Consider the following 12652-nt stretch of genomic DNA (forward strand, 5'->3'; position numbering starts at 1 on the left):
AAAAGACTGAATGTATTAAATGAAAAAAAAAAAAAAGCTTACTTACTGAAAGCCAAATGAATGTTCCTTGCTATATTTAATACATGTGCAATATATGTGGTGTTAATATTTGTTATCAGCTTGATAGGATCTGCAACCACTAAAGAGACAAGCCTCTGGACAAACCTGTGAAGGGTTATTTTTGTTAGGTTGACTTAAGCGGGAAGACTCACTCTTCTTACTAGGTATTACCATTCCATGTCCTGGGGTTCTGGACTGAATACAAAGGAGGAATCTAGCTTTGGGGCATCATTCAGTTCTCAATACTTGCTGATTTAGCATATAGTGTGATGGTTAGCTGCCTGAAGATCTGGCCATCATGCCTTCCTCACCATGATGGACTGTGAGCCAAAAGTACACCCTCTCATCTTCAGGTTATGTTTGTTCTTATTTGTTCCCAGCACTGTGGAGAGTAGCTAATACACTGTGTGTTTAATATTTGGTTTGTTTTGGTTTTAAACCATGCAGGGGTATTACCTATACCAAAACAAATTCCATTAACAAACAATCTGTAATCTCAAAGCAAAGCTAGCTTCTATTGTTGCGTATCTATAATAGTTTACCCTTTTCCACCATAAAGGCTTGAAATATGGAGGGATGCTGACTCGTGTCACATTATGAGGTATTATTGTAATTAGGGTGTATTATATTATTATACTAGGGTATAAGCAGAGATTGTGGAGCTCCACAGTTCTTGGAGCTCTTGCTCTCTGGGGGACAGAATAGACTAGGAGCGGCAGGTCAGTGAATGACCAGATAGAAAAGGAGATAACTCAGTCCTACACTGAAAGTGAAACAGCAGTGTGTGTAGTTGTCAGTGGACGGCCATGGAGGAGACCTTTGAGCTGAAGTGGAAGGGTGAGTGAACATGAGCCCAGGATGCAGAGGCCTTCAGACTGCAAAGCAGGGAAAGGCCCTTGGCACACACACACTCAAGAGGATGGGGCTGCTCCACCCTCAGAGATGGAAACGTGTTGATTCTATAGACCTTTGGGTGACCGTGAAAGTTTGCTTTTCAGCTCCAGACTTTCCCCACAAACCACACTAGCTCTGGTTCTGTTGGGAATTCTGGTGAGGGAAGTGAGAATGGAAAGAGACCCTTGCCCTGCTCTTGGTGCACAGCATAGTTGGTTGGAGCTTGTGAAAGGTATGCCAAGAGAGGAAGTGATTTTAGGCAGAGTAGAAATATGCCAAGTAGAGAAAACATAAAATTGCTGACCTGACAGAGAAAACACGGTAATTGCATGTGTGTAAGAAAGCACTGAGAGATGTACAGTGGCAGGGGTACTAGGGATGTTAGGAAGAAGTCCTGCCAATGTTCGGCAAGTTTGCTGTGGGCACTTGGTTATCAGCCCATCTCCAATAGAGACCTGAAGCAAAGGATAACACCATCCCAGCCTTCAGGAAGTTTGGGGTCTTAATGAGGTAGGCAGACCTACAAGCAGAGTCTAAAAACAGCATTTAAAGCCCTATCAGGGACTTAGTGGTATAGAAACAAAGTCTTTTGCAAGAAGTGGGGTGGCTGGGCCAGGGAGAACAGTGGAGAACAGTGGCCTCTCCTGGGCAGGCAGGGGTAAAGTCTAGAAAGCATAAAAAGCAATGTTGAGTAAAAGGATGTGTGTGGTCTGGGCAGGGACCTGGGAATAGAACACGGTGTCTGAGGGAGGGTGCCGACAAAGAAAGAAGCTACTGGTTTGGGATCTGAAGACGCCGGGCTGCCAGGACCAAGGAAAGTCTAAATCCATGTCCCTGGCAGTATGGAGGTTTTGTACAGCAAAGGTGACTCCGGGTGAGCATTTGCCGGGGCTGCTTGTGACAGGCTCCATAGGAGATAGCAGAGGCTGAGAGAGATCACTAACTGGGGTGGCAAAGGAGAATGCCAGGTGGCCTGTTACTGGCTACCAAATACCCTTTATGGATACCTTGTGCGTTGGCAGCCGACAACATGGCCTCTGCAGAGTGTAGAATCAAGGAGCAAGTATTAAAAATGGAGAGCCCTCTTGTCTGGCCTCCTGGTTCCCTTCTGCATTGAGAGGGCTTGCTCCGGGTAGCGACTTATGTAGACTTCTGGGGATGATTATACACCAGGGTGAAGAACGCCCCCATACTGAGAGTGGATGGTTTCCTCCAGCTGGGGTCCTGTAAGGATGGCAAGGCTGAAATGAGGGAATGGGAGATTCAAGCCAGGCTGCCAGAAATACTATGGAAAAGGCAAATTAACCTCTTATTTCTTGTCAAGTGGCCCCAACACCATCGTGTCTTGTTTCTTTTTGTGTATGTTCTCGCTCCCAGCTGCTCCGAATATGCCCAGAGCTCCTAAAACTTGTTATCCAAAGATGGAGCAGGGCATTTGGTGCAGCGGCGTACCACTAATGGCGTATTGTGTACTGCAACAATTTCACTGTGTGATTGAAAGCAACTTTCGGAAAAGATAAATCAAAAAATTTATTCGACGGAGAGGGAGGGGCCTTCTGGACAGAAGCTACTAAATCGGCTGTCACCCCCTTTGGAGTGTTTTCCAGCCCTAAGATGAAGAAGAGCTAATGATGGAAGCAAAACCTTTGCGGTTCTTCACAGAACAAAAATGATGTGGCGCTGAAAGTCAGCAGTTCTGGCGCGGGGGCTCCAAAAGACGCCTCCGGTGCTGACTTTTGGGGACACCCCCTTCCCGCCCTCCTTGCTGCGGCAGCGGAGGTTCCTTTTGTCTCGGGTACTTCCCCACCCCGCCCTGCCTGCCAGAAGGAGCTGGCACCGCGCGCCCTCCCCACCGCCCCTGGACCAAGGTTGTTTACTACTTTCTACTCGGAATAACACGCCAATCACCAGGGCCCGCCCTCCCTATCAGCCAATCGGTTCGTTGGGAAATTCCACCTTTCCAAAGGGCCTGGGCAGTGATTGGCTGAGGGACTTGTCAGTCAAGTGGGCATCCCGCAAGGATGCAGCAGGAGTATTAGGGACGCGATCACCAGAGCCGAGGAGGAGTAACCTTCCCATAAACAAGATGGGGCCCCCCCAAGAAAGCGGGGATTGGGGTGGGGAGTGGAAGCCCAACCCAGCCCCGGGGCCCCACTGGAGTGGAGAGGGCCGAGCGCAGAGCTGGGGAATCCCTCCCTCTACCTCCCGCCCCTGCTGCAGTTGTAAACACGTTTCCCTCCATATCTGTTTTTCTTTCTCTAGCCGTGGCCATTACAGGCTGCTGTTTACAAAAATACTGCAGGGCAATGCTGTTCCCTGGGACCCTCTACTCCATTCCCCTTGCCTCCAGACGCTTTTTCTCGCCTTCTCCTTTTCTTCCCAATGCTAGGCATAGACTAAAGGAAGCTGCTGGGTCGTGCAGGCTTGTTTTCCATTTATTGCAGCAATCGAGGCAAGTCACGCTGTGGCAGCAGCACCATTTCCTAGGAGGACTAGCTAGCTGGCTGTCCATTAGGAGCACTACATAGCCCAAACAGGCGCAGCTGTAGAAGGACTGGCTGGGTTTGTTGTTGTTGTTGTTGCTGGTTTGAGTCGCAATGAATGTTATTTTGATTCTGCATTTTCTTCCAAAATTCATCTTACAATCATCACTTAGAGGTTTGGGATTTAACACACCCACCCCCACCTCCCACCAGGCGCTCCGCTCGTTTTCATAAAGGCAGTATTGTGTTGAACTAAATGTTTTTCTACCTTCTGTGATATGAATCAGGTTTCCCATTTCTAGCAGCACAATGTAGTTGTATTCTGTGTGGTTGGGGCGTAGTGGACATGAATTATTTGCGACAGGGTTGCCTGGAAGATGTGGGGTGGAGTTTGCGTGGCGCGGAACAGCTCCAGTGCCCAAGGTTTCTGTTACATTGCTCCAAGCAGGAAGCGCAGGCAAGATGGCAAAACACAGCACGTGGCATCCCATTCAAAAACGCTCTTTTCTAGAAGCTGCTGTTGGAGATGACATCCAATCTTGCTTAGCTTTTTTTTTTTTCCTTTCTTTTTTTCACTGGGAAAACTAATGTACAGAAATTTGTTGGAGATAATTAGCAGGAAGCTTTGTCCACCTGGAAAGCATGATTTGGAGGTTCTGATGAGAGGCCAGAGGATCTTAAAGACGGGCTTTACAAGGTTTGGAGTTGTAGGAATTGTAAAGAAACATAGCAGAACCTCACCAGAGGAGGCCACGGGCCTATGGGCTCCTCTGGCCCTACAGCCTGCACAGTTGTTTACAGTGGGACCCTTGAAGACCATAGGGAAGAAGCTAAAGTGGAAGGTGGCTGTAGGTATGAATGTGGGCCTTGCATGTGCTGGCCAGGATTGGATTCCCAGGAGTAGCTTCTATGGCCTGCCTGTGCGGGACTGTGGAAGACTCCAGTTTGAAGTTACGAAAGCCTGATTTGGATCTCAGTGGATGGCTCATTTTCTCTCCCACTTATCCATTTGCTCACTTTCCCCCTCCCACAGTCTTCCCCCAAATGGTCAAATTAATATGTAACATGACATTCTGGGTAGGGTGTATTGAGCTGTCTGTTAGAATTGGAGAGGAGAGGAGGCTGTGTAGCATGTAGTAAGAGCAGGTTAAGAAGGGCAGAGTTCTGCCTCAGGGCTACAAAGTTCCTGGCATTGTTACCCCACCTTATGAAGTTACAACTGGGCAAGAGATTGAAGGCAGAAAGACACCGTAATGAAGTATGTTGTAATGGTGTGTGTGCCAGCTCTTGTCCCTTATTAGCTGTCTCATCCAGGCCAAGTCAGTTCACCTCTGTTAGCCTCCTTGTCCCCTGCCTGAAAGGAAAGCAGTGATGTCTATGCATGGCTGTGAGGGCTCAGTGACTTTTATTATGTGGTGGGCTTGGTACCAGCCTGGGCCTACTGCAGAGATGCCCAGCCTGGGACTTTGTCTGACAAGTTGTCTTGCCCCTTCTTTGTTCCATGACCCTGTACTATAGCCTCCTACTTACGTGGGCATATTGAACCTTATCTTTTCCTGGGTATTTGTGTTGCCTACTTCTTTCTGGCCCAGTCAGCCTGTTTAGTTTTTCCTCCAAGTGCCAGGAAGTCGCATCTGAATAACCCAAGTGTTTTTCTGTAGGAGAATGCCAGGGTACCCTGTGGATTCCTCAGATGAGGATGCAGGGATGTGGAGAGGGCTGATAAGATGTCGCTGCTCTTCTCCACCCTGTCTTCATTTAAGTGTTGGATCACATCACGAGTGAGATCTTGACTTAATCTCCAGGCTTTTATAAGCTTGGCAAAACAGTGGCCCTGGCCTTACTCTGAGCTCTTCTTGACCTGACTTCACCCCGCCTTGGCCTGCGTCTCCTACCCACCAGTGCACACATGCACATACCATGTACCTGAGCCTCCTACCATGATGCTCTCTGGTTCCTGTGATGAGGATCTGTGGTTCCTCTCCAGTTCTGGAGTGGCCTCCTAGATGCCAGGGTGACCCATTTTCTAGAACAATCTTCAGCTGACCCCCCTCCACATCCAGAAGTACCTTTGACCTCTTCAGACTGTCACTACTACAGTGATGTTCTCTTGGGATGTGTCCTGTGATCCCATAGTTGACTGACTAGTTTTCTCTGTGCCCCAGGCCAGAATGAAAGCAGTCTGTCTGTTTCCATTCCCTCTCAGTATAGCTTTGGTGCCTGGGACTCGGGCCTGACTCAAGAGCCTTTCTTTCTTAATCTGGAGCAAAAGTGATAATACCTCTTCCTTGGGGAGTTGTGAGGATTAACTGTGCCTGGCTTCAAGTTTATACCTAACAGGCACCCAGGAAGGGGGAAGAGTTATTGTGAGTGTTGTCTTTTTATCGTCCATAGATGGAGATGTTAGTAGCCATGTAGGTCTGCCAAGAGAATGACTGAGAATTATGTAGATCAGGGGCCTGATGACTGCTCCTTTACCCTTTCCCAGTAAGGATAGGCATTCTTTTTACACTCTCTATTTGGCAAGCCTTTGATATACGCATACATATACATATACATATACACACATACATACATACATACATGCACACACACACGTAGTTTAAGAGCTAGTACTTCATGGATGGTGATTTTTGTGAAAGTGCTGGTCAAGGTCATGGAAACCCTAACCTGTGGGAATTGGATCACAGAGGAAAGCGTGAGCCACCTGAGGGCAGTGACATGTTTTTGTTGTTGTTGTTGTTTTGTTTTGTTTTTAATTGCAGGATTATTGGGTTGAAGTGACAATAATGCTTGATATGCTTCCAGATCTTTTCCAGTCCATGCAGCTAGCTGGTCATTTTGCAGAAACAGGCCAGACCCTGATGGAGGGCTTGTGACAGCTGCAGAGTATGGCCACAGAGTGAAAGGATAAGGGGCAGAGTCCAGTGACTCCCACTGCCACTGTTAGAAGAGGTGGGTTTGGCTGAGCTCCGCCTGGTTCCGTCACTCTAGAAGGGACCTTGCGTTCTGGTTGGCACCAAGCCAGTGGGAGTCCTGAGCCTCCCTCAGCAATGATTTGTGAGATGAGTACAAGTCATGCCCTTCCTTGAAAGAGGACCTTGTAACCTGCCTGATCTAGGCAGCCATCCTACAACCAGGTAATAAACCAAACATGGTCTATCGTCTTCACTAGAAGAGCCTTTCCATTTATACATCGATAGTTCTATGTTCTGGTCAAGTCATTTAATTTCTCTTAGACCTTGGTTTCCTCCCCCTCCTCATTGTCCAGATAATACACAAATCAGGGGTAGAAGAAATGGTATATGTAAAGGGATAGCTCTGGGTCTGTTTTGTTTTAGGGTTTTTTGGTTTGGTTTGGTTTTGGCTTTGGTTTTTTAACTGTGATAAACATTAACTCTTAACTATGCAGTTATGTAGATAATGTTAACGCCATTTGGAAGGAGCCATTGTTGAGCATGGGAGATACTGAATTGTAGCATACACACTTGTCTGAGTCAATCTGATGGGTTTCTTTAAGATTGCATTTGAAAATAAAGTGTGGGTTGCTATCCAAATGTAAATAATTGTATCTGGCTCTAAAAGGATGTTTGCTGTTCTTTAACTAAACATCATTCTTTCATTTCATTTGATCTTTCCACAAAGAAGCCAACCCTCTGTGTTGTTTCAGGCATTGTGCTTATACTGGGGGTGCAGTAGCAAGGAGGTGATTAACTTTCTGCTCTCAGAGGACTGAGCATTGGGAAGAGAATAGGCATGGGAATGGACAATCTAGTATGTGTTGTGACATTTACATATTGACAAGAGATGGTCTTTCCAGGTAAAAGTAGTTGTTCGCCCTCTCTTCTGTAAGTAACTCCTTTCTCTGTTGGTAACAGGAATCCCACTCGAGTTGCATTATTGGGGAGGAGGCATTTTACAGTAGAGAGTAAAGGGGAGAAGCTTGTGGAGAGAATGCACATACAGTTGGCTTTGTGCATGAAGTTGCTTAGGGAAATTCATTCATTGGAAACAAAAATGGAAAGGATACCAGAAATGTAAGCCTAGCAGTTACATAACCTGGGTAGAGTCACACATACCTGCAATCCCAGCACATGGGAGGCAGAGATAGGAAGATCAGTTCCAGACCATCTTCAGTAACATGGTGACTTTGAGGCCAGCATCAGCTATATGAGAGCATGATTAAGACAAACAAGAACCAAAGACCACAGCTCTGCTCTTCTTTCTAGGGTGTGTGTTCTATAGAACTGTTACAGAGCTTTGACAGAATGTTGTATCTACCCCATCTATGGTAGCCACTAGTTCATGTGTAGCTGTTAAAGACAGGATATGGCTACTGCTATTGATGAACATTTCAGATGTTTACTTTAGTTTTCACTGTTTTAATTTTAAATGGCCACATGTGGCTAGTGGACAGAACAGCACAGACCAAGACTCAAGGTTAATAAAATGCTTTCCTGAAGTATGCGTCTTTTGATAAGGATCATTAGCTCTGAGCACTTCATTATCCTCCTCATATTCAGGGCTAAGAAAAAGGTGTGCATGGTTTTAAAATGCACTGTTCTGCACGGAGCGTACACTTTTGCTGTTGACTATCCCTAAAAACTCAGTACTCAGCAGTGACCTGCTATGTATGGATAACAAGGGGTTAATAGGCAGAGGGAAGTGGTTGAGAGAAAACCACTAGGAAAAGCTCCATGGTTCTGTCCAATGGCTTTTGATTCATGGGTATTCAAAAGCTTTTGTGGCTATGAAAATAAACTAGATTTTAAACATTTTGAAGTAAAATTGAAACTCATTTGAGTTGAAAGCATTGAGTTGGTTCTTATTTTTCCTCTTGGTTTATTTGTGGCTTTGCTCCCTCAGCTCTGCTGTTTCGTGAGATCTGGAGAATAAAGACTGACTGGTCAGTTTCAATTTTATTTAGATTCATTTTGCCTTCATTCATCCTAATCTAGGCCAGTCCTGTGATACATTGGGATCAGAGTGCTCCCAGGAAACGGTCAAATATAAAAACATTTTCATGAAAACGTTTCCAGTTATATTTAATTTTTTTCTCAATAGAGAAATATTTCCAGCTTAATCCTGCCTCTCCCCTCTTGAAATGAATTGCGTGCTTTAGAAATCACATTAGTGTGTCCCCCTACCCCCACAAGTACACAAGGATAGTCTCAATGCAAGATAGAAAGGCTTGGAGTACACCAGAAACACAAGCTCAGCCTTTCTGGGTATTCAGGGCCCCTCCTCTGGGCCCTGGTTTGTTCCTGAACACCATTACAGGCAGGCCCAGCATTCAACTCAGGCCTGCCTCGGGAAAGCCTCTCACTCCGTCTTAAACTGTCAGCCCGTCCTTATCATCATCGCCTGAGTTTTATTTTTGAACGACTTGTGAGCATCTGCCAAGGCTAGCTGATGTTGAAACTTCCTCTTTGCAAGTCCCATATGACATCTGGGTCCAGCTATGTGGGAAGGTGTTGCAACATGCCATGGAGTGCAGCTCCGTCTTCGCTTAGGGGAGGGAAGCAAGCGATCTTCTCCTCTCAGTGGTGGAAATACTGCCTTCATGTGACTATTTGAGATCATTATTTCTGACAACAGAGTCAGGCCCCCTGGAAAGTCCAGTCTCAGAGGAGTGGAAAGCCCGTCTTCTAGGAAGTCAGAGAAAGCCAGAAAGAAAGTAGAGTCCCTGCAGGAACATAGCCGATCTCAGCTTCACTGTCCTCATTCCAGGTACAAACCCCACATATACCAGGGTCCCTGTGAAAGTTCAGCCCTATCACCTGCGTAATAATGAGCCTTGTTTTGAAAGTATGTTTATCATTTAGTTTTTGCGATAGATTGTGGTAGAGACCACCAACATTATTTTACTAAATAATAAATAAACAGAAGTCTAGAACTGTATCTTGTACATACAGACGCGCACACACACACACACACACACACAGAGACACAGACACATGCACAGACACACACACTGGTAAAATGAGATTGAAAGTAAGCCTCGGTTTTAAATATAGACTTTTATTTGTTCTGCTGGCTTATCAATCTCTATACCTGCAAATTTGAAAAAATTGTTGCCCCCCCCCTCCACACACACACCAAAAACAAAACAAAACAGAACAAACAAAACAAAAAACTTAATAGCCAGGCATAGTGACACATGCTTAGAGCCTCAGAACTCTAGAGGCAGAGGCGGGAGGATTGCCACAAGTTCCAGACCAACCAGGGCTGCATACTAAAACTCTGTACCCAAAAAGCATGTGGAAGGGAGGGAGGGAAGGAGAGAGGCAGGCAGGCAGGCAGGCAGGCAAGGGCCTAGTAAAATGAACCTTCCCAGTTTTTAAGCTTGTCTTTCAAGAGCGGAAAAGAAGGCTTAGACTTCTAAAACAAGAAGAAAACCAGAAACAACATTGTATCAAAAGTTGCTGGTTAATTATTTTATAAACATCATTTTTCAGGGTGGAGATATCTACAGTTTTCCCTTTATTAATTGGAGTCGCTTTTTCAAACATATAGATCACATTCTCAAATTTGTGATTAAGCATGCAAGTTGATTTGGTTATGGGATGGCATAGGCTGAATGTATGAATAAATATGTTACCACAGTTACAGGTTCTTAAAAGTATTGCTAATCCTTAACTTCATAACTGTGATCTTTATTTTTTAATTTTTGATGTGCCTGTGTGTACCTGTATTTTGCCTTTCCCCCCCCCCCCCTCTCTTCCCCTCTCCCCCCCCCCCTCGTGTGTATGCATGCACGTGTGCATGTGTGCATCATATGCATGCACGGTACCTGAGGACACCAGAAAAAGACATCAGCTCCCCTGAAGCTGGGGTTACAGTAGTTGCTGGGAATTGAACTTCGGTCCTCTGGAAGAGCAGCCAGTGCTCTTAACTACCAGACCATCTCTCCAGCCCCAACTGTGTGATCTTGAATACTGTAGCATTTTTAATCACTGAGCCCAATTTCAGTTGCAGTCAAAAATTAGTCAAGACTGTTTTCAAATGCAAGCTGGGAAGCGTGTTAACAGTAAGTCCTGAGTATGTTGCCTACTTAGTACATTTGAGCCTGGTCTTCGTGGAACAGGAGCCTCACCTCTCAGAGCCATGTTACCAACATGCCGGTGTTCCCCAAATGGAAGAGCGACCAGGTGATACACAGACAGGGCTGGGATTTCTACACCTGTTGTCCTGCACTGTCCTACTGGAGCATCTGTCTACCACCCATTCTGAACTGCTAGGCTTTTGACTCTAGTGAATGTGGTCTAGTTACTTCTTGCCCACTCAGGAACATCATCAAGCGTCCATAACGTGTATGACGCTTAATCCAGCAATGCCCTCCAGGGTGGGTAGGAGACAGTTCGCTCTCTGCTGAAGGTTTCTTGCAATTATTGTGTTCTGATTCAGGCCTGGGTTTATCATTTTTATGCCTCCTATTCTGTTTAGTAGACTTACCACAGTAAGAGAAGTCTGTCTCCATCAGCTCCTCTGCAGCTGTTTATTTGCTTGCAGTGCTTTGAGAAGAGGTGAGCGTGCTTGTTGCCACGGTGTGAGAGAGTGAGGAGGCAGCGAGTGAAAGCTGGCTTCTTCCTGGTTCTCGACTACAGCCTGGAAATGTGCTGGCACCGAGGGTTGAGTTCTGGGAAGGTGAAGGAGGAGTCTGTGTGAGCAGCCCTTTACGTGAGACTTGTTTGCTGCCCTGACCTCCCTCTCCCTACCTTAGCACTGTCTATTTCTGCACCTCTCCGTCTGCTTCTTTCACAGCCTGGCAGCTTCTGGAATAATTAAGATAAAGATGACACATCTATCTACAGTGAAGCCTCCCGCAGAGGTCAGAACCATCTTCAAATACATGCAGTTCTCACTACTGTATCCTGGACACGTCCTCAGCTCCTAAGTTCACAAAATAGGATTTTAGGGACTCCCTGCGCCTTTTCTTAGATAACTACCTGAAAAGGCTTTCCTAAGCAGCTTGCTGTAAGTACTCCCAGTACTTAACACCTCCCACCCCACCCACAGTCAAGAGCCCTCTTGGTCTGGCTCTGTCCTCAGATGCTCCCTCTGGAGAGCATAGCCTGATACCCTGCGTGCTGCTAGACACCATGTGTCCAGTGTTCGACTCTTGCAAATACAATTTGGGAGGCAACCTTGTATTGTAAAGTAGATCCTGACACCTGTTCTGAGGCCACCTTGAGTACCTATAGCCTTTAGTCACCCCTAGGCTGCCTGAGCCTACACAGGCTGAGCAAACCTTTGTGCCTTCAACCACTCATCTCTAAAAAAGGGGTGCTCAAGCCTGAAACCTCAGCTCCTCGGAAAGCTGTGTGGGAGGATTTCTTGAGCTCAGGGGTTATAGGCAAGCACTTGTGACAAAATAAGACAGCCATCTCAACAGAAAGGGACCTCGTCCCGTAGCAGTTGGATCAGAGGACTAACATAGCTCCTGGAGCCAGCCAGGACCTGGTATATTCATTCCTTTTTGTCCCACTGCTGCAGGGGATACCTGTAACCCAAAGCATTGGTACATCCCATTATGACAGTGTTCCTCTGCTGTGGTATATACCGCACAACACTCAAGTCACCAAAGTAAAAATGGTAGCCTTTTCACATTTCCATTATTATCCAGTGAATTTAGTTTTCACTCGAGGTCGCTCACAGGATGAAGATTCTCAGACACTCGAAGTAAAAGCCTGACAAGGTCTTTTTATTGCCTTCACTACCACACAGTGATAGATCAGGAAACTAGGGATTAAGATGCTGGGAGATGGCTGCTAATGCAGTAAAGATCCTCCTCACCTTGGAAATGATTAGGTCTATTTCATGTTAAACATGCAGAGCACAGAGGAATACGCTCTCTGTGGCAGACGACAGAACAGTGTCTGCCCACATACACAAGGACTCAAAGGGATTTTTTTTCCTCCCTCCTCCCTCTCTCCCTCCCTCCCTCCCTTCCTCCCTTCTTTCCTCCCTTCCTTTTTTCAATTTGTATCGGTCTCTATCTGGATAACACTTGTATGCTTGCTGGCCTAGGGAAAGGGCAAGTGTTACAGATGGTTATATGCTCATTGTGTATCTTGTTTCCATTTCTGTTGCACTGGAGGGTGGTGTTAGATAAATTGGCAAAATGTAAGAATGAAGGATCTTCTAAGAAACACATCCTTGATCCAGTCCTGTACAAAGTAGAGATTCCTCTCCTGTTAAGTAAGAGAGATTTG

At 46.0% G+C, this 12652-nt stretch overlaps 1 protein-coding gene across 2 annotated transcripts in view; it reads left to right on the forward strand.

Moving 5' to 3' along the window:
- Igf1r (insulin like growth factor 1 receptor) overlaps nt 1-12652 on the forward strand; it is a 285642-nt gene that overhangs the window by 179067 nt on the left and 93923 nt on the right. Inside the window, exon 1 of one of the 2 annotated variants that reach the window (XM_036185497.1) lies at nt 1730-1828. The exons of the other annotated variant lie outside the window; for it this stretch is intronic. Within the exon in view, the coding sequence (XP_036041390.1) occupies nt 1783-1828 (46 nt within the window). The 5' untranslated portion in view covers nt 1730-1782. Of the gene's footprint in view, nt 1-1729; nt 1829-12652 lie in introns of those variants that run through there. 2 annotated transcript variants of the gene reach the window in all.

This window comes from Onychomys torridus, chromosome 1, assembly GCF_903995425.1.
Source record: "Onychomys torridus chromosome 1, mOncTor1.1, whole genome shotgun sequence".
In the NCBI taxonomy this organism is placed as follows: domain Eukaryota; kingdom Metazoa; phylum Chordata; class Mammalia; order Rodentia; family Cricetidae; genus Onychomys; species Onychomys torridus.